A 27,897-nucleotide genomic window follows, 5' to 3' on the forward strand; every position below is an offset into this window, starting at 1 on the left:
AGGCGCCTGTAGTCCCAGCTACTCGGGAGGCTGAGGCAGGAGAATGGCGTGAACCCGGGAAGTGGAGCTTGCAGTGAGCTGAGATCCGGCCACTGCACTCCAGCCTGGGTGACAGAGCGAGGCTCCGTCTCAAAAAAAAAAAAAAAAAAAAAAAAAAGATTTGAAAATTTCTTGGCTATTATTTAGTTGAATATTGCTTCTTTCACATTCTGTCTCTCCCAGCTCTTCTCAGACTCCAATTAAATGTATTTTAGAAATTTTGATGGTGTTCCTCTTACCCCTTGTGCTCTATTCTCTCTCTTTTCATGTGTGTGTGTGTGTGTGTGTGTGTATGTTTGGGACATCAGATATTCTGGATGTTTTCTATTGACCTTTCAAATTCATTAGTCTTGTTTTCTGGCTATGTCAATCTTACTTTAAGACTTTTTCTTTAAAGGTGTCTTTAAAAGAATCTTTTTCTTCATCCTTCTTTTAAAGGATGGTTCTTTTAAGAACTTTTCTTTGGCCAGGTGCAGTGGTTCATGCCTGTAATTCTGACACTTTGGGAGACTGAGGTGGGAGGGATTGTTTGAGGCCAGGAGTTTGAGACTAGCCTGGGCAACATCGTGAGATCCCATCTCTACAAAAACTATAAAAATTGCCAGGCATGGTGGCTCGTGCTTGTAGTCATAACTGCTCAGAGGGCTGAGGTAGGAGGATCACTTGAGCCTAGAAGTTTGAGGTTACAGTGAGCTGAGATCCAATGAGTTCTTAAATTTCAGATATTGTGTATTGCTGTTTTAGAATGTCTACTTGATTATATTTTTATAGAATCTATCTCTGGAACTTCATTTAGAAAAATCCCTTTGTTGGGCCAGGTGCAGTGGTTCATGCCTGTAATCCCAGCACTTTGGGAGGGCAAGGTAGATGGATCACCTGAGATCAGGAGGTAGAGACCAGCCTGGCCAACATGGTGAAACCCTGTCTCTACTAAAAATACAAAATTAGCCACGTGTGATGGTGCACACCTGTAACATCAGCTATTTGGGAGGCTGAGGCAGGAGAATTGTTTGAACCCAGGAGATAGAGGTTGCAGTGAACTAAGATTGGGACAATGCACTCCAGCCTGGATGACAGAGCAAGACTCTGTCTGAAAAGAAAAAAACAAAAACAAAAAAACACCCTTTGTCCATAATTGTTTCTATTTTTAAAATGTTACAGTTAATTTGAAGTCCTTATCTGTTAACTTTAATATCTGGGCCATCTCTGTGTCTGTTGTCTATTTTATTTAGTTATTGGTTGGTTCTTCCTACTTCTTTGCATGTCCAATGATTTTTTTTTTTGATTGTATGCTAGACCGAGTGGGTGACGATTAGTTATAGACGTTCTGGAATGTGTTATCTCCCCCTGAAGAATGTTAAGTTTTGTTTTGACAGACAGTTAAATTACTTGCAGATTATCTTGATTCTATATGGTTGGTTGTTCTAGGCATTATTGGGGAGTGTCTATGTAAGTTTTTGCCCTTACTACTAAGACATGACCCATGTTCCTTTCTTGGATTTCAAATGAATGCCAGAATGTCCACCAAGGTTTCTCTATTTTGGTCGATTTGGAACCCTAGTGTCTCCCTAGCATTGGGCTACCTGCGAAGTTTCTGTTGGGTTCTTTGCCTCCTAACAGCTCTTCTCTGCAGTCCTCTTGAACTCTTGCTCTGCTCATATATAGCTTAGGAATCATCCAAGAATCCAGGGAGTATTTATTGTAGGTTCTTGGAACTTCTTCTGTGGAGCTGTCTCCTCTCTCATACCCTGATCTTGAAATCTCTGTTGCTTACCATCTCTAAACTCTAATCTCTGTTTCCTTCATCAGTGAGTTGCCACTCTGGACACTTTTGTCACTTAAATTAACAAACTTTATTTTTCAGGAGAGTTTTAGGTTCACATTCCCATTTACTGTCCTGTGCCCACATATGCCCTCCGCCACTGTTAGCATCCTGCAGCATGGGGTGCACCTCTCACAATCATGGGACCCACACTGGCACATCATTATCACCCAAAGACCGCCCATAGTTTACATTAGTGCTCACTCTTAGTGTTGCACATTCTACAGGCTTCTGACAAATGAACAATGACATGTATCTATCATTTAGTATCACACAGAAGAGTTTCACTCCCCTAAAAAATCCTGTGTGTTCTGCCTGTTTGTTCCTTTCTCTCCCCTAACCTCTGGCAACCCGTAATCTTTTTATTGTTTCCATGGTTTTATTTTTTCTGGAGTGTTCTATCGTTGGAATCACACAGTATATCACCCTTTCAGTTTGGCTCCCTTAGTAATGTGCATTTTTTCCCATGCCTTTTGTTGAACTGATAGTTCATTTCATTTTAGGATTGAGTATTAATATTCTATTGTCTGATATACCACAATTTATTCGTTCACCTTTTAAGGGCATCTTGATTGCTTCCAAGTTTTGTCAGTTATGAGTAAAGCTGCTATAAACATTCATGTACAGGTTTTTGTGTGGACATGAGATTTCAACTAATTTGGGTGAACACCCAGAGGGCAGCTGCTGGGTTGTATAGTAAGAGCATGTTTAGTTTTGTAGGAAACAACCAAACCATTTTCTAAATTATCTGTATTATGTTGCATTCCCACAAGCAAAGAATAAGAGTTTCTGTTATTCCACATCCTCACCACCATTTGGTGTTGCCAGTGTTTTGAATTTTGGCCGTTCTAATTCGTATATAGTGGTATCGTTGGTTTGTCTGATTGTTTTTTGAGACAGAGTCTCACTCTATCACCCAGTCAGGAGTGCAGTGGCATGATCTTGGCTCACTGCAACCTCCATTTCCTGGGTTCAAATGATTCGTCTGCCTCAGCCTCCTGAGTAGCTGGGATTACAGGTGTGTGGGCCACCACGCCCGGCTAGTTTTTGTATTTTTAGTAGAGACGGGGTTTCACCACGTTGGCCAGGCTGGTGTCGAACTCCTGACCTCAGGTGATCCGTCTGCCTCAGCCTCCCAGGGTGTTGGGATTACTGCATGAGCCACCCCACCCGGCCTCAATGTTGTTTTAATTTGCAATTTCCTAATGACATTGTCTGTGCTTATAAAATTTTACTGTGTGATTTGGAAATGGAGTCATGGAGAACCCAGGGTGAATGTGGGGCTACCTCCTGTCTTTTCCTTTGTAAGGATCATAACTCTGTGTTGCTTGCTTTTCAGTGCCTGCCAACAATTGTTTTTATATATTTTTGTCTAGCTTTTGGAGTTTTTGCTGGGAGGGTAAATCTGATATTTGCCACTCTATCATGGCAAAACAAGAATTCTAACGATCATTTACTAAGATTTGATTAAATTTATGAGATGCATTGGGTTCTATAGATTCAGAGGTGCATAAAACCTAGTCCCTGCCCCACAAAAGTTCATACTCTCCTGATGTAGTCGTTCTCAAACCACTCTTAAGAAACACTAAAACTAAATTGTGTTCTGCCATTAAAATAGAAAAAATGAATGTCTTTCCCCAATTTACTTACAAAAAGATTTTGTTGCTGATTTTTTGCTAACCATTGATTTCCATGCTCTGGAATATAGAATTTATTATGGAGAGGCTTTTTAAGTTTTATTATCCTGAATTTAATGTATTACTGTTTTATAATGTTCTACATAATACATTACGGACTTCTAACAAATAAGCCACCTGTGCAAGTTTGGGTCGTATTGGACTAGTGTTGAGGTACCTGATGAAATGATGCCTGTGGTTGGTAAATGCTGTAGAGTAAAGTTCACTGGAGTCCCAAGGGGACCAGCAACGTTAACTCTGCCCATCAAGTCAGGGAAGGTTCCCCGTGGGGGTTGATGTTTGAATTGGGTCTTAAAATATTTAGTGTTATGCCTCATCTGTTACTGCGCTAATTATATGTGGAAGGGGAAGATAATTAAAATAAAGCACGCTGAACGTTTAAATTAGTATATCTTTGCAATTAATTATAGGCTTCTAATTCCACATCTGAAGTCAAAGATCTATTGGAACAGAAAAGCAAGTTGACCACAGAAGTGGCTGAACTTCAGAGGCAGCTTCAACTGGAAGTCAAGGTATCTGGTTTTTCCTGTATGTTACTTTTTCCATTTCTGTCTAGGTTGATGAAGAATATTTTACATGCATGGGGATGCCCAGAGTGAAAGCCAATTTTTTTCCCCCCAAAAGTAACATTCCTCTAATCACTGAGTAAATTCCTGTGTATTTGGCTGCTGTTGTCCAAATAATTTCTTTTTTTTTTTTAATGTAACCAAAGCCTGTACAGACTGTTTGCTTAGACAGAGTAAAAGAAACCCTGTTGGATTTAGGCAGGCCAATGGGAAACTAAATGTGTATAAAACATCTGAACTAAATCATAGAAATAGCAGAATGAGGTTTGGCTGTGTTTATGTTTTCTTTTACAAGTATTACAGTTCATTAAATATAAATATTTGATGTTCTTTCTAGTTAAGAACTCCCATGCCTTAATTATATAGTTTGATTAAGTTGTTTAATAACGTAAGTGCAAAGATACGGAGTCTGCTTGTTGAGAAGTAGGCTTCTTTGGGGTTACGTTAATGTACAGTGGAGGTACTTTAAAATCACACTGATTCCTGTTAGAATCAACAGAACATCAAAGAAGAGAGAGAGAGGATGAGAGCAAACCTAGAAGAGCTCCGAAGCCAACACAACAAAAAGGTGGAGGAGAACTCCACGTTGCAGCAACGACTGGAAGAAAGTGAAGGGGAGCTCCGGAAGAATCTGGAGGAGTAAGTTCTGGGCTGAGAGCCTGTTGCCCTTCCCAGGTTCTCTATGACATGTGGCTAGAACCTTTCTGTCCATTTAATACTACCCAGCCTTCCAAATATTTATAAAGGCAGCTGACTTTTCTTTTTCTTCCTCTTACCCTTGTAAAATTGTGAAGCTGGCGACGCATGTAGACTGATAAACAAAAACGTTAGTAATTCTTAACATTCTTTGTGCACCTTGAAGTATGCCTTACAGAGTTTCAGCCCTTAAAGTGGACCTCCTAGCAGGTAAGTGGGAAGCAGGGCGCACTGAGTGCTGATATTGAAAGACAGAGTTCAAGGAGCCTGGGCCCAGCTTCTAAAAAGCTTTCGTCACGTGGCCTCCGTGAGCTCTCAGCCTGTGCATTTTATCCTGGATGGTGCTGGTGTTTGCGATGGCTGCTTATACCTCCTCTGAGTCTACAGAGAAGGAAAGTTACATCCAAGATGCCCCTGCCATTGTGTTGTATTAAAATCTGTGGCAAAGGGATCGAAAGCCAAGGTCTGAGAATCCACAGTGCTATGACGTCCCGTGGACACAACAGAAGCCTTAAGTGGAAAGTCAAGTGGGAATGAAATCTAGGGGGAAGTTCAAGAAAAAGAAGACATTATATAATAAAAGCATTTGATTGTCCTTGCAGTTTTGATGGTGGTGTTTTGCATTTAAAGCAATCATAGAGGCTAACTGCAGAAAAGAGTTTAGTAAGAAAACAATCAGAAAATACAGGGTATAGTAAAAGCTTTACAACATAAAGAGGTATAGTAGTTGTGAGTTTGGTTCAGAGCAGAGTTTTGTAAACTTTTTTTTTTATCAGGTGTTGATTATTTTAGGATTTGTGGGTCATATAGTCTGTTGTACACACTCAGCTCTGCCATTGTATCGTGAAATGAAATGGCTACTCATAAATGAATGAACATGACCATGTTCCAGTAAAACTTTACAATAACAGGCAGTGGGCTGAACTGGCCCACAGACTGTAATTTGCCAACTCTTCTGGTCTAGAACACTGGGATAGTAGACAGTGGAAGGGTGGGGTGGCTTTAGTGGGAAAATTTTTTTTTTTTCATTTCTTTATCTTCTACATTTAAATTCTAGTACCCTACCATCTCCTTTTGGGGAGAACATGTCTCCGTATAACCATACCCACTTCATTGGTTTGAGTTCTCATTTATCCTCTTGTTGGGCAATTAGACCATAGCCTAAGTTCTTCTCAGGCACCTTTTCAGGTTGGTGATTCCTTGCTCAGTGCAGAACAGAGAATGGGGAGGCTCCTTGGGTCTTCAGAGACTTGTGTAAAGCTCTGAAGATCAGAAATCAGACTGGATGGAAATAAGCAGAGCCCAGGAGATCCTGTCTAATGGACTTCCTTCCTTGCCAGGCTATTCCAGGTGAAGATGGAACGGGAGCAGCATCAGACTGAAATCAGGGATCTCCAGGACCAGCTCTCAGAAATGCATGATGAACTGGACAGTGCAAAGCGATCAGAGGACAGGGAGAAGGGAGCTCTGATTGAGGTAAGTGGGGCTGTGGGGTCAGGTGATAAGACAGACCCCACCTGCCTGGAAAGATGGAGTGGCTGGGGTTTGTGCACTGCCAGCCACTGTCTGATGTGCACACCTGCTCCACCTGTGCTCTTATGATCTGTGAGTCAGTGGATGCGCTTGACTCTCTCCTCTCCACTTGGCATTAGCTAATTATTATGGGTTTTTATTGTGTATTCTCTCTTCTCTAAATTAGATTATTATCTTGTTGAGGTATTAGATACACATGTATGAAATTATTAGAAAGCAAGAATGTTGGTTTTGAGTATCTACATTTTTGGGGGAGGGAATAAGTATAATTGAGGGTCAGAAAAAGATAGGACTTTTCTCTCTGCACACATTTAGGTGTTTAATGTTTGCGGTTACATTATCATCACCTGTATTCTAGCATAGTTTTGGAACCTACTTCTTTATAAACGTGGTTTGTAGGAATAGCCCAACAAAGAGATGATATACAATTTAGAGCAAAGCCAACAACAACAACAACAAAAAGTCAAAACATAAAGGTTCTTTGTTAATATTTAATTTTCTACTTCCTCCCTCTTTGGGCTTAGGTGTTTTCTCTGTCCCTTCCTTGGGGCTAGAAGTTTCTGACTCTGAAGTCCCTGGAACACTCTTTACGTCTCAGTTGTCTACTGTTCTCTCACTCCTTTCCTCCTCCAGTGTTGAAATAATTCCCCAGGAGAAATTTTAGGTCCTACTTTTTAGAACTTAGCCTTTCTTCACCTGATGACTTGGCAGGAGCTCAGAGATGAGTGACTGTGGCCACCCAGCCCAGGAGTTCTCATGAATCCATTTTTCACACGGGCAGAGGAGGGTGATTGTCTCTTCTCCGCACATGACCATCTCTGTGTCCCTATTCAGACCTTTTCCCCTGAGAAGCCCTCAGCATTGTTCCTTACCAACTGGGATTCCTCTTTTTATCAAATGATTCCTTAAAAACCACCACATTCTTGGTATTATACTGCTTCTCATGGCGCTGTTTACTTTCAGGGCTCAGAGTTACAAAGACGAGAAGATAGGTGTATTTATCACTGAAATAATATTAAAACAACATAAAAGGAAAGTTTAAAAATGGGACGTACGCATACTTTCCTAATACCTAAGCAGCCATTTTTGTTTCTAGAATTTTTGTTTGCCTCCCTGTCTATTGATAGGTTTCATCTACCCATCTGTATATAATATAGGGACAATCATGTCCCTACAATTTTGATACCTGCTTTTAAAACTTAAGATGTCAAAAATGTTCTTTCTTGTTATTCTTTATATTCTTTGTATTTCATTTTTAGGAAGATAAACCGCAATATATTTAACCATTCTCCTACATTTGTTTTCCCTTTTTCGTCATTATGAAACAAAGGTCGTGGGGAACAGTTTTTACATTTATCCTTTTACTACTTTAAAAATTGTTTCTGAGGATAAGTTTCCAGAAATGATGTCACTGAACAATTTATGGCTTTCAGTAAAAGTATAGCTTCATGAACAAATTTAAATAGAAGATAAAACGTTGTCATATTCTGTGATTCCTTGTGTGAACATTTGATTGGTTCTAAAGGGGAAAGATGTTATGTTAGATCGTGGGAAGTCTCTGAAGTTGCTGATTTTCCCCAATAACTGACAGTTGTCACTGTGAGTTGCCCCCTGATATCCCCTGTCCTTTCAGTTTCTCTATTTTAGCTCATTGACCTCACACATTTTTTGTATCTTTCTTCTACTAGCCAGCTAATTCAAGAGCATTCACCTTTGCTTCTTTCCCCATTTCATGTCTAGCACAGTGCTGAGCAACAGAGCAAATGAATAAATAATTTTTCATATTTAAATTACTTTAAAAATGTCACCATGTTTTAAAAAAGAGAATAATTCTGAAATGAACTGCATACTTCTTTTCCTCTTTAAACATACCATACTGCATATCTATTAACTGAACATCATTAGTTTATTGATTTATTTATATTGATAATAGGATAACGATATGAGACTATTTTGGTGATGTGTTCAGGCAGAGGCTGATAAGGCGAGATACAGCAGTGGGCAATAGCACATGTTTTCTTAAACCTGTTCCTGATGTTGCTGGCTTACAGGTTGTTTGTCTCTTTCCCATAACAGGAGCTGTATCATTTACTGCTGCCTTTCTGCAAGATGAGTTAGGGTGTAATTAGCTTCCCTATGTCAAAGTGGGTTTCTCTTGCTCCAGAAAATCACCCTCTGTTTTTATCAATTTCCTTTGACTTGTCAGCAACACTTAAACTATGATCTATGGTTTCTGTATCACTAGTAAAATAGACCCTGTCTCCTTGTCACTTTTAATTTATTCTTCATATCTGAATAAAAAGTGACCTGGGGGAATTTGATAACGGAGTGTAGTTGTGGCCAAGTTCCCCATGGCATTTAGCTTGGAACAAACTCTTAACACAATGAGCATTAAACACTTCTGCTTTTGAATGTTCGAAAAAGGTTGAAGGCCCAAGTTTTGCAAGTCCTGCATAATGGACCAGATTTTGCATGAAATATCTTTTAATATGTCACATTTTGTTAAATAACACTGGACCCCTGTATGCAATCAGTAAAGTAGCATTAAGAAAGAATAGGCTGCTCTGTCTATGGAGTAGCCATTCTTTTGTTTCTTTACTTCTCTAATAAACTGACTTTCACTTAAAAAAAGAAAAAGAATAAAACAGTTTAAAAAAAAAAGGAAGGGAGAAATAGTAGAAAATACTTTGTTTTCTTAGAATAAGCCATAAAATTGACCAACAGTGGGTTGACTTTGTTATTCTTAGTTAAATAGATGATTCTGAAATTTTTTTTTGCCAGCTCAAGTTACAAGAATGATTATAGAACAGGTTTCCACCACTTCTTTGTCATGAATGCATTACCTTCCATTCTGAAGGTGACAGGTCAACGTGAGACAGCTTGCTAAGTGCCACGATGGTGGGGTTTTCTAATTATCAAATGTCTGCTTTGATGGGAGCCTGCAGTGCTGAGAGATGGGCCTCACTCCAGCAGAGTCTTGTGGTGTTTTATTCCGGGCATTTGCCAAGATGCAGGTACTTCAGTTTCATTAAAATAGTCTGGTTATAAAATTGTGTTGGTCTGAGGAGAGATTGTGCTCAGAAAGTATGTCTCTAAAACTTCTTTTGTAACGATATTTTTGAACATTCTACGCATTTTTATAAAAAAGGCAGCCAAGGCCGGGCGCGGTGGCTCAAGCCTGTAATCCCAGCACTTTGGGAGGCCGAGACGGGCGGATCACGAGGTCAGGAGATCGAGACCATCCTGGCTAACACAGTGAAACCCCGTCCCTACTAAAAAATACAAAAAACTAGCCGGGCGAGGTGGCGGGCGCCTGTAGTCCCAGCTACTCGGGAGGCTGAGGCAGGAGAATGGCGGGAACCCGGGAGGCGGAGCTTGCAGTGAGCTGAGATCCGGCCACAGCACTCCAGCCTGGGCGACAGAGCGAGACTCCGTCTCAAAAAAAAAAAAAAAAAAAAAAAAGGCAGCCAAAAATATCGTGATTCTCACCAGCCGTGTGATGCTTCCTTGGCCATCCTTCTGGAACAAAAAAATGACAGAATTATCTGTCAGCTACCATTGCTGTAAAACCTTTTATTTACGCTTTCAGTGAGCATGGGCCAGAGATAGGGACCCTGTGGAACTTCTGAGAAGCACTTAATGCAAAAGAGGGTCTAGACTGGTGTCTTCCTCGTTTTGATGTGTCATGCTCATGCCCAGGTAGTGTGTGAAGTAAAGCTTTTTGAGAGCAAATACCTTGCCATTCTGGACATCCTGGTGCCTGCTTCTCAGTGCACATGGTCTTGGGGTGGTCATTTGCTGCTGCTGCTGCTGCAGAACAGCTGGTCCCATAGTGTGTTCCTTTTTCTCTTAGATCTCCATCTACCCGTTTCTTCAGGCTCTGATTGTGTTTCTTTGCTTTAGTTTAAGAAGGTGGACTTCCTTAAAGGGCCTTCCAGCCAAACACAGTGCTCTGTTTTGGTGGCATCTGTATGAGGCTGTTTTCATGCTGCTGATGAAGACATACATACCTGAGACTGGGCACCTTACAAAAAAAAGAGGTTTAATGGACTCACAGTTCCCTGTGGCCGGGGAGGCCTCATAATCATGGTAGAAGGTGAAAGGCACATCTCACATGGTGGCAAACAAGAGAAGCAAGAGCCAAATGAAAGGGGTTTCCTGGCTGGGCGCGGTGGCTCAAGCCTGTAATCCCAGCACTTTGGGAGGCCGAGACGGGTGGATCACGAGGTCAGGAGATCGAGACCATCCTCGCTAACATGGTGAAACCCCATCTCTATTAAAAAATACAAAAAAACTAGCCGGGCGAGGTGGCGGGCGCCTGTAGTCCCAGCTACTTGGGAGGCTGAGGCAGGAGAATGGCATGAACCCGGGAGACGGAGCTTGCAGTGAGCTGAGATCCGGCCACTGCACTCCAGCCTGGGCGAGCGGGACTCTGTCTCAAAAAAAAAAAAAAAAAAAGAAAAGGGTTTCCCCTGATAAAACCATCAGATCTCGTGAGACTTACTGCCATGAGAACAGTATGGGGAAGCCACCCCATGATTCCATTATCTCCCAGTGGGCCCCTCCCTCAACATGAGGGAATTATAGGAGCTGCAGTTCAGGATGAGATTTGGGTGGGGACACAGCCAAACCATAACAGCATCTAATGGATGAACTCCAGTGTGACTGTTTGCTTCTCAGCCTTCTTGAATGTGTGGTTTTGTGGTCAGGTCTGTAGTGACCATAGTGAAGGGAAAGGGCATTAGGACCCATCTGGGTCGCATTCTTGACTCTGCTGCTTGTAAGGCCGTGTGATCTTAGGCATGTTAGAGTCTCAGAGCTTCATCCATTTATGGAGAATAGTAATCTTCATCTCCTTGAATATCCATCTCTCTGGATTGTTAGAAATGCTCAGCACAGTTCTTATGATGCATAAGGACCAAACACAGTCAACTTTCCTAGCTCTCGCCACTCCCAGACAGCCAGTTTTCCCTTGTTTTCTTTAATTGGAGTCCACAGAGAGGCAAGTTGACCTCTAATGGACGTATACTTACATTTTGAAGTTTATGTATTTTTCTCTCCCTTCTTTGATTGATATAATTAAGCCCCGAGGTGATGGAGTGAAGTTTTTGAAACCTCATGTACCTTTTGGTTTCTACTCTGTGCTTTGGTTTCAAGTGCTACTACGTGATATGGCGAGGTGTAATCTGATTGGATTTGTCCTGCACAGTCCACTTAAGCGACAGCCCCAGCCATAGATAACAGCATGTCGGTGCAGAATGGACCATAAAAACTTCAGTCTTGACATGCATTGGCGGCAGCACACAAAAGGCAACACAAAACACAGAGATATGCTGGAAAAGATAAGTGTGGGGAGAGGAACTGTCTTATTGTCCAAACAATTGAGAAACGTGTGAGAGTAAAAGCAGGAAACAGGGGTCAGAATCACAGGGCCTGCACTAAAGATGCTGGCAGGAGGTTCCAGGAAGCCCTAGGGGGTAGCCGGAAGCAACAGTCATTCAAGAGAGACTCTGATCTTCCTTAAGAAGGGGCTGGGCAGCGGCAGCAGGGCGTCCTCTTTGATAAATATCAGGACAGGGTATATTTTCATAAGATCTCTGTGTTTGCTGCTTTGAAAGAGCCAGAGCTGGCCTTGTTACTTGCATGGGTCTCTTGACATTTCGTCTGAGCTTGTCAATGCCTGCTAGTTAGATTCTTGATGGGCAAAATCTTAGTCTGTGCAATGCAGCCCTATCCTGGGATTGTAGAGGTTCCTCTGGTTCAATGGAGGTGCATATCCTAGAGAAAAAGAGAGAGCTCTCGTTGTCAGTTATCCTTAAATCAATAAAATGTTTCTTCCCTCGTCAGGGACACACTTTTTGAATGGAAAGTAGCTTATCATTTCTGAAGCCTTGGGTCCCCAGGTGGCAGCCATGCCTCTGATTCCCCAGGGGCTCCAAGAGAACAGGTCCTGCCTGTTCTTATGCAGAAGCCACAGGTGAAATAACTGACGAGTTTAGAATTCTGACATCTCCAGACACCCGTACTGCACTTGTTTATTTATATCTGAACAGATAAGTGCTCCCAATATTAATCTATGCATCAAAAATATAATAAATCAGATCTGTACCTGTCTTTCAAGAAGGATAAGTAGGGGAGCCAAATGCAGATTAGAAAAATGATTAAAATATATAGAATGTAAAATAAGAAGTATTAAGTACTGTGAGAAGAACAGCTAAAGTGAGATGGGTATTCAAGAGGGATATTCAAGGAAGACCTCTTGGAGGAGGTCATACTGTATCTGGGTCTTCAAAGATTTTCTGAAAGGCAGGGAGAGGTGGGCCTGAGAAGGGAAAAGAGCACTCCAGACAGAAGATGCTGCATGGATTGCCTTAGAGGCTGTAGGTGAGAGCCTGGATGCGGGGAGCAGCTGAGTGGCTATCGTAAACCACCTGCACAGGAGGTGAGGAGGGCTTTACCCAGGGAGGTGATGGAAAGGATTGAAGATGTTACAGAACTAACTTTTTGGTTATGAGAGACCAGGACGAGAGAAAAGTCAAAGTTGCTGCCAAGTTTCTGAGCTTGAGTGCTGAGGGGGCAGGTGGTGCTTTTCACAAGAGCAAAGAACAAAGGAAGAAGGAAGGAAGGAGCATGATGAATTCTCTTGAAACTGTAATCCTACTGAATCTGAGGTGTCACAGGACACCCAGATAGGTGCATCTAGCAGGTCTTTGAATGTGTTAGTACAGGTTTGAACTCTGAGAAAGGTAAGAGGTAAAAGTTTAGGAGTCATTTACATAGAATTAATAGTTGGAAAAGCAAAAATGAGCTTGCTAAAAGAGGGTAAAGAATGCAAAGTTGCATTCTTGGAGATCATCATAGATTTTGGGAAGAGGGAGAGAAAAGCCAGAAAAGACTATCACAGAAGAAGCAGCCTGAGGGAAGAAAACAGGAGTCTGTGTTATCTTGGCATTCCAAGAAAGAAGGGCATCTTAGAGAGACAGGAGGGGAGGATGAAAGGGAGTAAAGAAAATTGACGACTGGGAAAAGGCCATCGGATATGATTAAAGGTCACAGTTACCTCAGAGGGGACTGTCTTGGTAGAGTAGGGACAAAAATCATACAGCAAGAGATTAAGGAGTGAACAGGCAGTCATGAAGTAGAGGCAATGAACAGAAATTATGCTTTCACACATTTTGATGGTGAAGTTTGGCAGGTAACCAAGATTCAAGAATATGGATAGGAACAAAATGGCAGAAAGAAAAGACAGCTGTATTAGTCCGTTCTCACTCTGCTATAAAGACACTACCTGACACTGGGTAATTTATAAACAAAGGAGGTTTAATTGACTCACAGTTCCACATGGCTGAGGAGGCCTCAGGAAACTTACAATCATGGCAGAAGGAGAAGTAGGCACCTTCTTCACAAGGCGGCAGGAGAGAGAGTGAGCGAAGGGGGAAAAGCCCCTTATAAAACTATCATATCTCGTGAGAATTCACTATCACAAGAACAACGTGGGGAAAACTACCCCATGATCCGATCATCTCCCACAGTGTCCCTCCCTCGACACGTGGGGATTGTGGGAAGTATAACTGGAGATGAGATTTGGGTGAGGATACAGAGCCAAACCATGTCAATAACTGATGGAGTGAAGACTGGGAGCAGGCTGGCAGGGGACAGTGCATTCTCTGTGGAGGGACTCTGGGTGGAAGAAGGCCTGGAGTGTAGAGGGGTTGAGGTGGAGAGGGAGCCAAGGTGCCCACGTCTCTCTGGCTGAGGGAAGGGCAAAAGTGTCTGTGAGGGCGAGTCCTGAGCTGGAAAACTGAGAAGGTCTGGAACAAAGATGCTGGAGGAAAAGGAACGCCGAGCCTTTGGCAGGACACACTGGGCTCAGGTAATGTGATTTGTAGTGGAGCCTGTTGCCCCAGGTTTGTGACCTTCCTCATTAATACTTGGCAGTTAAGAAGGGGAAAATGTGAATATTGTGCTCTGCTCAGATGGGCAAATGAGATAGAAGAAAAACAGGCAAAGTCGTCCTGAGTACGAGGAATGTGGATGAAGGGTTTGACCACACTCAGTGTCCCAGGGGATGTGAAGCACCCAAATCCTGAGTACGAGGAATGTGGATGAAGGGTTTGACCACACTCAGGGTCCTAGGGGATATGAAGCAAGGTAGGCAAGTTGGCGTGTCCCCCATGAAGCAACAGCACACACAGGGCAAGAGCAAGGGCAACACATCACTGTGCAGAAGTGAAACGAGATGGAAAATACAGACGTGTTTACCAAAGCAGTGAAATTTACATTAGTTTCCCCTTTCTCCCTCAAATTCAATCAAATCTCCAAGAAGCAAAGACAGAGGAATCCAAGGGAATGATGGCCTCTGAGAAGTGCAGGGGGAGAGGAAGAAATAGTCTAAGCAGGTTTGTGGGATGAGAAGGAGACAGTGGCAGGGCAAGGTGAGATGGCCGTGCATATGGGGACTGAACTGGAGGGAAGATACGGGGCCTCTCAACAAGATGTTTCATCGTCACCTCCTCCCTTCATGTTTCTTCTCTCTAGGAGCTCTTACAGGCAAAACAGGATCTTCAGGATCTGCTGATTGCCAAAGAGGAGCAAGAAGACCTCTTGAGAAAGCGAGAGCGTGAACTCACTGCACTGAAGGGAGCCCTGAAAGAAGAGGTTTCCAGCCATGATCAGGAGATGGACAAGCTGAAGGAGCAATATGATGCTGAGCTGCAGGCCCTGAGGGAGAGTGTGGAAGAAGCAACCAAGGTGAGGGATGGGGCAGGAGAATCTGGCTTGGGAACAGATGAAAGGGTAAGACCCTCTCTCCCACACCACTGCAAATTCCCTTCCTTCCTTTTAATTAGAGAGTGAATCTCAGTTCATCAGATCATGGACATAGAGCTTATTAACAAAGAATAAACTCAATGGTCCTGCTATTGACCTTTTAAAGTCTGTAAACTGAAATGTTGGTAGGGACATTGGTTAAATCCTATTGCAGGTGGGGAGATGAAGAGGCTGCAGATGAACACTTGAGGTTCTGCAGCCCATTGCAGAGTGGAGGGCTGTACTCTCCCAGACATTCCTAACGGTCAGAGGCCGAGGGCATTGTGTGACCATGTTAATGGGCAGAAGTGTAGACAGGACCCAAATTCCTGGAATCCTTCACCCCCTGCCCTAGTCTGTTCCTTTTGATTTTGTGTAGCCTTTTGTTAGACAGTTCAGGTTCTTTTCTCAGCACAGTTACAAGAGGGTTAATTGGCTGAATTGCCCAAACCCTTCCAAGATAATTTTTCTCTTAATTGAATTCTTGGCTCCTACAAATAGATTCAAAATTATGCTGAAGTCTTTTGGGGCAGACGTCATACTGGCTGTTGAAGAAGAGAAAAACAGTATTTTGAAGGGGAAAATGGTTTGAAATGTCATGCCATCTTTAGGGAAAGAGGGGAATTACAGAGTATACAATTTTCAGAGACTCTGCAATATATAGGTTAAAAATGATGAAGAAAGAGCTCTTGATATTGTTTATTCTGTGGTGATTACAGTGACAGCTCAGAGCTAGTAGGCCCTCTCTCCCCTAAGCCCTATGGTGATTCACTGATTTTCAATTATGGCACAGTAATTGCAAATGACAAGAAGTGAAAGATGGGTTTGTTTGTTATAACAATAAAAAGTCTGGGAAATAGTCTGTTTGGGGTTATTACAACTTTGAGACCGTTTTTAAAAGCCTCTTGATGATTTCCCTATCTGATTTTTTTTTTTTTTTTTTTTTAAGATTTGACTGAATTTGAGGGAGAAAAGCAAAAGCGATTTAATTTTTATTGCTTTGAGGGGACGTGTCTGTTATTTGCATCTCATTTCATTTCTGTGCAACAGCCTGATATCCTTGCGATTGATCTTTATGTGCTGTTGCTTCATCAGGTACATGCCAATAGGCTACTGAGTAAATTGATTCTCCTTTGGACCCATATCTTTATCACCCTTAAATCTTGCCTCAAAGCTCGACTTAATGTGGTGTATTCTGGGTGGCTCCTTTAAGGGTAGTTGAGAATAGTGTTGGGGGATATGTTTGTAGTGATTTAAGTATAAGAAAAATCAAACTTGTGCCTCACATGGGGTAGGGGCTATTGCATTGGAAGCTTCCGGGTTCGCGACTGTCAGAGATACGTAAGTGAGGAAAGGACACGTGGTAGGTGAAAGGATATCTTTGTTGTATGGAATTGAGATCATCAGTAGAGACTTATGTTACTGCATTTTGACCCTTTCAAATGTCTGCATTATATAGTAACTCAGAGTATTTTCATTGTGCCAGTTCAAGAGCAATAACTACATTGACCCATATCAGTCTGTAAAAGCAAAACAGGCCAAGTAGTCAAGACGTGTATCATTGGCAGAGAATGGACAGTTTCCGAGCACCAGGAAGCTAACGCGAAGGGGTTCGCCTTAGTGCCCAGTGGGGGTGTTGGTCAGCAAGGGCTCTGTTCAAGGCTGTTTTCTATACTGCTGCCAGCATCGTTCCTTAAAAAAACAAATCTGATCATGTCAGCCTCTGCTTAAATAACTCGCTTGACTCCCCATTGCCGCAGATTTCAGCTGAAAATTGTTAGCGTCGTAGGGAAGAAGTCCCTTCTCTGCCTAACCCATCCCCAGAAAACTCTGTATCTTTCAGACCTCTCACCTCTTCATACGTGTAGAGTGACTTGCTCCTACTTTGCCATCTGACCAGGCTCTTCTTCTCCTGCAAGACCTTCCCCAGATGTCTTCTCTTTTGTGAACACACCCTAGATACCTAAACTACCTTTGGTGCAGTTAGTTGCACCTTCCTTCACCTTCCTTAGGGTTTCTGTGGAACCCTGGCCATTCTTCTACTGTAGTTTGTGTCACACCCTATTATAATTTTTCATCTTGTCTGCCTCCTCCATTAGACTCTGCACTTCTTAGGCATGGGGGCACTTTTGTTCCCCCCTGCCCTTTTTTTTTCCTGAGAGGGAGTGACAAACTCTAGTACCTCTGGGGCCAGACAGGGAGCATAAATGAGTAAAGTGCTGCGTCTGTTGTTGGGATGATAGGAGGGTATGGTGGGGACTGTGACAAGCTGGCTGGAGGGCATGTCCTTTGCTGGAGGCTTCAGTGGCTTCTCTGCTCCAGCTTAGAGTTGCCACTGAGGGAATGCTGGGCCCATGTTGCTAGATCTTTCATTTTTTTCAAGAAGCGAGATATCTGTGAGATCTCCCAACTTTTAAGCATATCTTCAAATTACAAAATAAATAAATAAATAAAACGACATAGACCAATACACCCCATATGCAAGCCAAGAGGCTGTGTTCTTACCCCTTTGAGCTCAGCATGGTGCCTGGGACAGTGTCTGGCAAGTGAAAGTTAGTTTAAGACAAATTTCCTTTCTGACTGGGTTTTTAGTCCCTGCCGTGTAGTTCCTGTTGAATTTTTTCAGTGGTGATGTGGGAAGCCTTTTAGGGAACTCTGGTATTATTCTGTGAATTTCTGTGCCTTGCTTTTGAATTTCTCTGCAGTTTCTTTCTCTTTCCTTCTTCTTTTTCTTCTTTTTTTTTTTTTTTCTTTTTGAGATGGAGTCTTGCTCTGTCACCCTGGTTGGAGTGCAGTGGCGCAGTCTTGGGTCACTGCAACCTCCGCCTCCCAGGTTCAAGCAATTCTCATGCCTCAGCCTCCCAAGTAGCTGGGATTACAGGCATGTGCCACCATGCCTGGCTAATTTTTTTGTATTTTTAGTAGAGATGAGCTTTCGCCTTGTTGACCAGGCTGGTTTCGAACTCTTGGCCTCAAGTGATCTGCCCACCTTGGCCTCCCAAAGTGTTGAGATTACAGATGTGAGCCATGGTGCCTGGCTTCCTTGCAGTTTCTTAAAGAGGATCCTGATTGTGTTTTTTCACCATATTAGCTTTTGCTTCTGAAGGTGGCTCCTTAACAAATATGATAGAGCCATATTTTATGGGGGACAAATATATCAATTTAGTAGATGGATGCTGTTTTTGGTTATTTATGTCTTGGTATTATCGAATGGAATCTTAAGATTATTGGAGGAGAGTGAATTAAATATAATTTTTAAATCTGGTAAATAATGTTTCTTAAATATGTGCTCTTACACTTAGATTTTTCCTGTCCCAGGGGGAGAACCCAGCCACCACTGTGGCTAAAAACTGACATTTTTTTTTTGAAATGGAGTCTCACTCTGTCGCCCAGGCTGGAGTGAAGTGGAATGATCTCCCTTCCAGGAGATTGAAGGGGAGATATGTAACTCTCAAGCTGATTATAGACAACAGTAAATGAGCCAAGTGACATGCAGACAAAGTCATATAGGAAACCCTGTAGGAGACCCCATGGCTGTGCTTAGGGAGAGGACTGGTGGCAATCATGAAATATTTCATGGAGGTGACAGTATTTGAGTTGGATTTTGAGTGATGTTTGGGCATGGGGGCTGAGGACATTTTGGGTGCTGAGTACAGCATGAGCAATACCTTGTAGGTGGGAAAGTGAGATGTCTGAGCTGGGCTTTGTGCAGAAAGAGAAGTTAAGGTGACTACAGAATCAGACACTTAAGGGGCGGGTGCCCAGATCCAATGTGTGGACGGTGCTTGGATCCCAACTGAAACAAACTGACTGTAAAAAACAAAATACCTGAAATCATTGGGAACATTTTAACACTGTATATTAATGATATTAAGAAACTAAACAATTTTTAAGGGGTGATAATACTGCTGTTGTTGTTAAGAGTCTGTGACTTCTTTTTTTTTTTTTTTTTTCCTGTTTTTTGAGATGGAATCTTGCTCTTGTTGTCCAGACTGGAGTGCAGTGGTGTGATCTTGGCTCACTGCAACCTCTGCCTCCTGGGTTCAAGTGATTCTTGTGCCTCAGCCTCCAGAGTAGCTGGGATTACAGGCGCCTGCCACCACAACCGCTGATTTTTGCAGTTTTACTAGAGATGAGGTTTCACCATGTTGGCCAGGCTAGTCTAGAACTCCTGACCTCAGGTAATTTATCTGCCTTGGCCTCTCAAAGTGCTGGGATTACAGGCGTGAGCCACCATGCCCGGCCAAGTCTCTGACTTTTAAAGAAACATACTGAGGTTTTTATAGGATGTCTGAAATTTGCTTTAAAATAATCCACTTTGTTGGGGAAAGTCAGTGGGGCATGGATGGAACAAGATCAGCCGTGCACTGATGTGTGTTAAACCTCGGTAATGGGTAGGTGAGAGTTAATTACATATCCTCTATATTTTTGCAAATGTTTGAAGTTTTCTTCCTTTTTTTTCTTTTTATTTTTTTTTTTTTCGAGACAGAGTCTGGCTCTGTCACCCAGGCTGGAGTGCAGTGGCACGATCTCAGCTCACTTCAACCTCCGCCTCCTGGGTTCAAGCCATCCTCCCACCTCAGCCTCCCAAGGAGCTAGGACTATAGGTGCATTCCACCACACCTGGCTAGTTTTTGTAAAGACATGGTTTTACCACGTTGCTCAGGCTGGTCTTGAACTCCTGAGCTCAAGCCATCTGCTCATGTCACCCTCCCAAAATATTGGGGTTATAGGTGTGACCCGCTGCACCCAGCCTTGAAGTTTTCTTTGGTAAAAAGTTTGTGTGTGTGTGTGTGTGTGTGTGTGTGTGTGTTAAAGAACAAACAAAAAGAGTTAAAATAGGAAAGGTGGAGTGGGGTGAGATTATGGAGACTATTTTTAGTTGGTAGTCATTGAGGGAGCAATGATGTTTCTTTTATTAGGGACTGATATGGTTTGGCTGCGTCCCCACCCAAATCTCATCTTGAATTGTACTCCTGTAATTCCCACATGTTGTGGGAGAGACTGGTGGGAGATAATTGAATCATGGGGGTGGTTTCCCCCACACTGTTCTCATGGTAGTGAATAATTCCCACGAAATCTGATGGCTTTATTGGGGATTTCTGCTTTTGCATCTTCCTCATTCTCTCTTTGCCTGCTGCCATCCGTGTAAGACGGGACTTGCTCCTCCTTGCCTTCCACCATGATTGTGAGGCTTCCCTAGCCACATGGAATTGTAAGTTCAATTAAACCTCTTTCTTTTGTAAATTGCCCAGTCTTGGGTATGTCTTTATCAGCAGTGTGAAAACGGACTAATACAGGGACCTAATAGGGACATTACTTGGTGGTGGTGTGACCTGAGGCTGCAGGTGGAATGGTTAGAAGTAGAGAGTGAGGAGAGATGAGCAGGAAGTAGGGGCTGACTGAGGAGACCCCGCAGGGAGCATGGATTGGGGTGAGGAGGAAGAAGAGATACAGCTAACCTGAGCAGGCATCGTCTCTGGGTGCCTGGAAGGGGGCTGTACTGGGAATGGAAAGGCTCATGAGTTCATCTTGAGACCCTGTGTGAACAGTGAGTGAGGAACAGGGCTGCCCTATCCAACTGGGAGTCGTTGGAGGGAATGTGAGCGAGTGACAGAGAGAGAAAGAAGGGAAGGGGACCGAGGGCCTGAGGAGGAAGAGAAGACACAGACACAGAGACCTGAAGAGAAGCAGCCACATCCAGTGACAGGAAAGCAAGGGCAAGGGCAGTTCATTTGACTTAGTTAACAACCTCTTGGGGGAGTTTCTTCAAGCAGCCTATTTTTGCATTATACATTTCCATACTGAGTTTCTGTACTTTTGTCTTGTCTGTTCCTCATACTGTAAATTCTTTCTGCCCATATTTTATATTCTCTAACCCTTGTAAGAATTTTATTCAAATTCAATAATGTTGAAACTTTTCTCCCCCTTTACCACCACCCTCCAATTTTGGATGTATGTGTGTATTTTACTCAGCAATTTGGAAATGTCACTCAGTCTTACAGAAATGAATATATGCTTTGGTGCCGTGTTCCCACATCATTTCTAGTTTTGTCCCTTCCCTCTTTCCTGCCAATCTCTGAACAGGTTCTTCCAAAGCATAAGGTCAGCAGAAGGTCAAATGGTAAAACCAGCGCTAATCTCAGGATCAGTGGAATTGCTTCCCTTAAGACATGGCTAATTCAGTGTAAAATCTCATTTCTATCTTCTCCAAGGGAGCCAGGTTGGCCAGGGAAACAGCAAAAGCTCCTCATTTCCTCTGCATTTTAACTTCAAATAATCAACTTACCCTGAATGACAGCTACTGAGAGCTGGAGAAGTGGTGGGATTTGCAATCAAGTGCCCAGGAAAAGGAAAATATCTCTTTTCCACAGACTCAAGCATGCCTAGAGTGACATGGAACTTTCCATAGGCAAAAGTGAAATGGGTAAGATTTAAGGCTAAAAAAAGATCTCTTTTATTTTTCTCTCTCTCTTTTGCCCGCCCCAGAAATGGCTCTTTTAATAGTTATGTAACTCTTCTGTATCTTGTATTGATTAAAAAGTATATAAATAAGAGGTCTAGAGTGGTGTTCTGGGATGTTCCTTTTGAACCCATCACAGGCCCAGTGCCCCATTCTGTGGCTCTGATCCCCGGTGCCTCCCATGTCCTGAGAGTCAGTGGCTGTCATGACAAGACTCCGGGGGGCTGGGCAATGGACAAATCTCTTAGGGGGCCTCCATGAGGGGTAAACAGAGCATCTCTGCAAGTCACTCCTGCTGTTTTACCTGAGCTGCCTAGAGTCACTTGCCATAGGTTAGCTCATAGGCGACAAAGATATGCTGGTTTATCTTTAGATATGCGGATTCATTTGCCATCAAATGCCTGAGTGTGCTTTCTGTGCCAGCACAGTGCTAGTCACCAAGAATATAAAGGCAAGCAAGCTGTGGTCTCTAACTTTGAGGATCTTATGTGGTCTTGTGGGCAGAAAGATGTGCAAGTTAAATGACGAAGTTATGGGTGCTGTGGTTGAGGGATGTGCAGACTAGGAGATCAGGACAGGTTTATTGCTTTAGGTGGCAAAATTCAGGTGAGAAATAGCATGTCAGTTCTGTGGGTTGACACTCTAAGTGCCTTTTATGTACCAAATACTTAAGAATTAGAAATGAAAAAGAGTCTTCCTCTTCGAAGAACCTTTCCAGGAGCTTTGGGACATTGGTATACCTTGAACTTGCTGATTTTGTACCCAGCTTCTTTTAGTGAAACTCAGAGTTAACAATTAGAATTGCTAGGAAGACAAAGAAAAAATATTGATTTGGCTGATGAGTTAAAATATATTTCACGTATTCAGTAAATCAGGTTCCAGTTACAGTTCAGATTTCCAGAGGGTAGGAGCTCATAAACAATTTATGAGGAGAGCCTCTACCTTTCCTGGCTAGGATGATAGAATAAAGGGCTTCTATTTCCAGGACTACTGTTAGGGCTTTTGGCGAGTAGATTTAGCAGCTGCTATTCTGTAGAGGATTTTGGCTTTAGCCTCACAGTGCGGGAAGAACTGATGGAAAATTCCATTAGGAGGATCCCTCACGCGGAGAGGTAGGACCTTGGGTAATTTTTATTGACCCTACCTTGATGCCTCATGAACATGTTTAAGCAGGCTGGCATTTTCCAGCAGTGCCAATAAGGAGCAGAAGATAGGGCTGATACCCAGGGCTTCTCGATGTTTCAAAGTCACAGCAAATTCACAGCAGCGTGCGGAGAAAGTGTCAAGACTTAGTTGGGTAGAGAAGGAGGTAATGCGCTGGAAGCACAGCCGAGGAGCTTGGTCACGTGATCAGGCTGCCTATGCCTAGCCTTCCGCGGGCCTCCTGATCACCGATGGAGCGAGGAGGGCCCTTGCCTGTTTCCCACCTGTGGTGAACAGTGACGAGGAGAATAGGCTCAAACCACTCAGATTTCATGTTCAATAGTCAGTGTCAATGTCTAACTGTTGGGAATGGATTGTTGATACAGTTTTTGAAATATCCATTCAATAAATAGTTCACCTATAGTCATTAATTAAGCAAATATCTAAGGAGCATTTTATTTATGTCAGGCACTGTGCTGGGTTGTAGGAATAACATGGACAAAAGGGGTGAGAAAGACGTTATTCAGATAATCACATGGATAAATGTGTGATTTGCCGGGTGTGGTTGTGCACCCTGTAGTCCTAGCTACTAGGGTGCGTGAGGCAGGAAGATCACTTGAGCCCAGGAGTTTGAGTCCAGCGGGGTAAGATAGCAAGACCCCCATCTCAGAAAAAAAGAAAAAAATACATACATGTATAATTCAGATGTGATAAATGCTTTGAAGTTCAGGGAGGGAGAAAAAGTTTCCTTGAGGAAAATGATGATGGAAATCTGAAGGGTGAATGGGAATTAACTAGATTTTTATAAATCCAGAGAATGGTCCAAGCAGAGGAAAGAGCATGTGCGAGGGGCTTACGACAGAAGGCAGTGTGGTTTGTTCAAGCTGTTAAACCATGGCAAGTGAGGCTGGGCCGTGAAGGGTGGTTGAAAGTCTGGTATGAGAGGAAGTAGAAGCAGATAGGGACCAGCTCATGCAGCCTGTGTGGAGCATCTGAAGGACAGAGTTTTAGAGACAGACAGACAAGCAGGTGTGCGTGTATGTGTTTTTGTGGGGGAGTGTGAATGTTTGACACAGGCAGATTCCTCCCACGGAAAAGTGCCTGCCCTGGGCTTGACCAGTGAGATGGGAGGCCCTGGGATGGTTCGTTCATGCTGACACTTAGGATGGAGGCACAGGATCTCTGAGGTCTCTTCCACAATTTCATTCTATTTTTAAAAGGATTATTACCTGTCTCTGTCTCTCCTGACTCCTGTGGACAAAGGGATGGAAATAGGAGTATGTAGGGCCCCATTTTCCTTATGAGTTTTTGCTCCTTGCTAAGTGCCAGTCTCCTGAATTTATAACATGTGTCTTTGGGCAGGTGGATGAGAGTTGATAGGGCTTATAGCTGAAGGGAGAAGCTTAGTATGCTGATGGAGAAGGTTTGTAGGAGGAAAGTTTTTATTTGTTTCTTGCCCGATAAGACTTTTATAATGGGTCACTGCTGGAAATACCTTTAAATGCTTACAGAAGCAGAGAAAGTAACTGGTGGGGTACTTGCCTATCTCCCCATGTGGAGTGGATGTTCTGAAATCTCTGAGCCATCCACGGACACTGCTCAGAGTCCGGAAGTGTGAGTAACAAAGGAGCTATGGCTACTCACTGAGGGCCTTACACCAGATGCATTTCCAGATGTGGATATGGTCAAGCCACAAGAATTGGGTGGTGCAGTGAGGGGGGCTGTTGTAAATAGCCTGGGACAGTCATAGCCACCATAATATTGCAAACATTTGAATCCTGAACATCTAAAGGAAAAAAGCTTTAATTTTATTATTGGGAATCCTATTCAATCTATGTTATACTCTCTCTGACCCTCTAAATTCTGCCTGATGGATATTTTTCTAAAGACTTGCCAAGATCATTAAGTAGATTTTTACTTGGTGGAAAATTTTGGCGTTATTATTTGATCACTTTAAGCAGAAAATGGAATATGTCATAAACTCTAAATTCATTAGACAAGAACCAGTATGGAAACAGGAGTACCTACAGTGGCAAAGTTAATCAGAGTGCATAAAGCATTTACAGTAGCCAGTTGGCCCACAGTGACCTGTGCCTTCTGGTCCTTTTGCTCCATTGTTGTCCCTTCCCATGTTGAAAAGGTCTGATCTGTGTAACTAATAGGATATTATGGAAATGATGGAGTGTGACTTCCATTGCTTGATTATAAAAGACATGTGGCTTCTTCCTTGCTTTCTCTTGAATCTCTTGCTGTGGAGGAAGCCAGCTGCCATGTTGTAAGGGCACTCAAGCAGCCCACGAAAAACCCCCTGTGGCAAGGGACTGAGGCCACTTGTCAACAGCCATGTGAGTGTGCCATCTTGGAAGCAGATCCCCTGGCCCCAGTCAAGCCTTCAGATGACTGCAACCTTGACTAACATCTTGACTGCAACCGCATCAGAAACTCTGAGCCAAAACCGCCTGATTGAGTCTCTTCTTTCTCCTCCTCCTCCTCCTCCTCCTTCTTCTCCTTCTTCCTTTTTTTTTTTTTTTTGAGACAGAGTCTCACTCTGCCACCCAGGCTGGAGTGTAGTGGCACAATCTTGGTTCACTGCAACATCCACCTCCTGGGTTCAAGCAGTTCTTCTACCTCAGCCTCCTGAGTAGCTGGAACTACAGGTGTGTGCCACTATGCCTGGCTGATTTTTGTATTTTTAGTAGAGACAGGGTTTCACCATGTTGGCCAGACTGGTCTCGAACTCTTGACCTTAGGTGATTCACCTGCCTTGGCCTCCCAAAATTCTGGGATTATAGGCGTGAGCCACCGTGCCCAGCCTTTGAGTCACTTCTTGATTCCTTATCCTCAGAAACTTTGTGAGGTAATGGTTTTTATTTTAGGCTGTTAAGTTTTGGGGCAATTTGTTATGTGGCAGTAGACAACTGATAAAACATTTTGACAAAACCATCTCTTTCAAGCTGCATTTTCTGATAGCCACTGGCTCTAGCAGAACCCACAGCATCCTGCCATGCCCATGATTGTTACGCTGGACTGTATCTCTTAGGTGATATGTCATGGCTCACATCTTGAAGAAGGGGTGTCTTGTCCTTTGTATAATCAGTACTTTGCAGAATGCCCTGTATTTGCTGTATGTGTGAATCAGAATGTGTAGAGGTAAATAAAGGACACCCGCATAGTGTAAGGACAGGTCAGGGTTTTAAACCCAGTTTTGTCATTGACTTCATAGAATTCTCCTTGTCTTTCTCTGTTTTTATTCCCTCTCTTGTAAAGGGATACTATTTGTGTTATAAAAAACATGTATAATATATTGCTATATAGGCATATGTGCTTGTGCACATATGGACTATTTCAAGAGGGAGATAACTAGTCAATAGTGGTTACTTTTGGGGATATGTAGGGGGATAGGGTAAGAGGAAAACTTCCAAAAAACAGTGTATAAACCTTTTATATCTTTTGAATTTATTCCATGTACAGTGAAATAAGAGTATTGATCTGTGTCTCTCCTAAGGCAGGTCAAGAAGAAGCCCTAAGTTTAGTGAAGTATTTTTAATTTTTTGTCACTGGGGGGTCTCTGCCTCTGCCTTGACCTTGACCTTCACCTTCTATCTGCTACCCAGGTCTGTGACTTCTGCATCCACAGTAGCTCAGTTCCGTCCTCTGACCTCCTTTCTCACAGCTGCTGCCCTGGTTCAGGCCTCATCAGCAGCCATCTCCCTATTTCCCCAACTTGGTTGTCCCCTTCTTACCGCACCCCGTGCCGCAGGTTGGCCACCCCATAGCTTAGGCCCTTCCTCACAAGTCCCTGGTGGCTTCCCTCCAGTCACAGGATCCTGCCTGGTCTCCAAGGCCTGCACTCCATGACCTGGCTCCCACCTGCCTTTGCAACCCTGGCCCTCACTGTTGTCCCTGGTGCCAGCCACACTAAAGGATTCCCTGTCACCTCCACAGAAGAGTGTGCTCTGTCACTCCGTATTAGCCACCTCTGGGCCTTTGCTTTGCAGTCCTGACCTGCAAGAAAGGACAGTCCTCACAACAGAGACTTATCTGACCCAAAATGTCAATCATGACTCAGAAACTGGGATCTATGTATATACAAGTGTGTGTGTGTGTGTTGGGGGGGGGCGCTTCTCTTTTTACATAAATGACTGCTGTGCAACCCCAAGCCTAGTTGATTAGCAATAGATGGAGTGACTGAATACTTTTGACATACCACATCTCTGATCCCCAAGAATCCTCTCCTTGCAGTGGGGAAAATAATCCTCCCAGGGCTGCACGTATTCCAGTCTCAGACTGTCTTTTCTGACCTGCTGTCCTGTGCTCTCCCACTGGATTCTCTGTGTGTGCCCTAGTGGTCTCCCTGCTTGCTTTCGTCTGTCCCCCTGCTCGTATTAGCCTGTCTGTCCCTAACGTCCTTCACCAGCCCCGGAACTTTGGTCTCTGCCATTTAAAATCCTGCCATCCTTCACAGCTGAGCTCAGATGACATCTCCTTCTTGGGTCCACCCAGCAGCTGCTGTTCTTTCTCTTTGAAATCCCCAGGATCTTTTGTCCCTCGGGTGGCATTTATTGTGTTTTGCTTTGCCTGTAGTTGTTTGTTTACTCAACACATCAAGCATGTGTGAAGTCTGGGGTGCAGAGATGGACAAGGTGGCCTCTGCTCTCAACTCTTCCCCCAGCCTAGTGCCAGAGACAGACAAGAAAGCTGACGGACAGTTCGGCGTGGGGCACGAGAAGCTGGCATATGACACAGAAAGCAGAAGTTCGGAAAAGGGTGACTTTGCTCAGTGTAGGCAGGCTAGGGCCGGTTCCTAAGAGGGAGTGAGGCTTGGGTGAGTCTTGGGGGCAGGGGGAATTGGCAAGGTGACTTATGGGTGGGCAAGGACATTCTGGAACTTCTTGAACCAAAGCATGTCTTGTCCTCTGAGACTTGAACACCTCTTTAGGGGTAACCATTTTCCTTATTCATTTGTGTGCCTTTTATAGTTTTACCTTAGACAGCTAATAGTTTTGTTTGCATTCATGTATTTATTCATTCAACAAATATTCTTGAGTGCTTATTTACTGGAGGTACTGGACTGATGTGAATGGATTTAGGCAAATAGTTGGTGGCAGATGGATTCAGTAGAAACCACCA

General features: G+C 43.3%; 1 protein-coding gene across 3 annotated transcripts in view; it reads left to right on the forward strand.

Annotated features, from left to right (window-relative positions):
- Positions 1-27,897, forward strand: part of CGNL1 (cingulin like 1) — a 118,636-nt gene that overhangs the window by 17,483 nt on the left and 73,256 nt on the right. For all 3 annotated transcript variants that reach the window (XM_009210264.4, XM_009210263.4, XM_009210262.4), the window contains exons 5-8: positions 3,969-4,070; positions 4,615-4,763; positions 6,161-6,296; positions 14,892-15,104. In XM_009210264.4, coding sequence (XP_009208528.2) covers positions 3,969-4,070; positions 4,615-4,763; positions 6,161-6,296; positions 14,892-15,104 — 600 coding nt within the window. The remainder of the gene's footprint in view (positions 1-3,968; positions 4,071-4,614; positions 4,764-6,160; positions 6,297-14,891; positions 15,105-27,897) is intronic.

The sequence above is a fragment of the Papio anubis genome, chromosome 7, assembly GCF_008728515.1.
Source record: "Papio anubis isolate 15944 chromosome 7, Panubis1.0, whole genome shotgun sequence".
Classification (NCBI taxonomy): domain Eukaryota; kingdom Metazoa; phylum Chordata; class Mammalia; order Primates; family Cercopithecidae; genus Papio; species Papio anubis.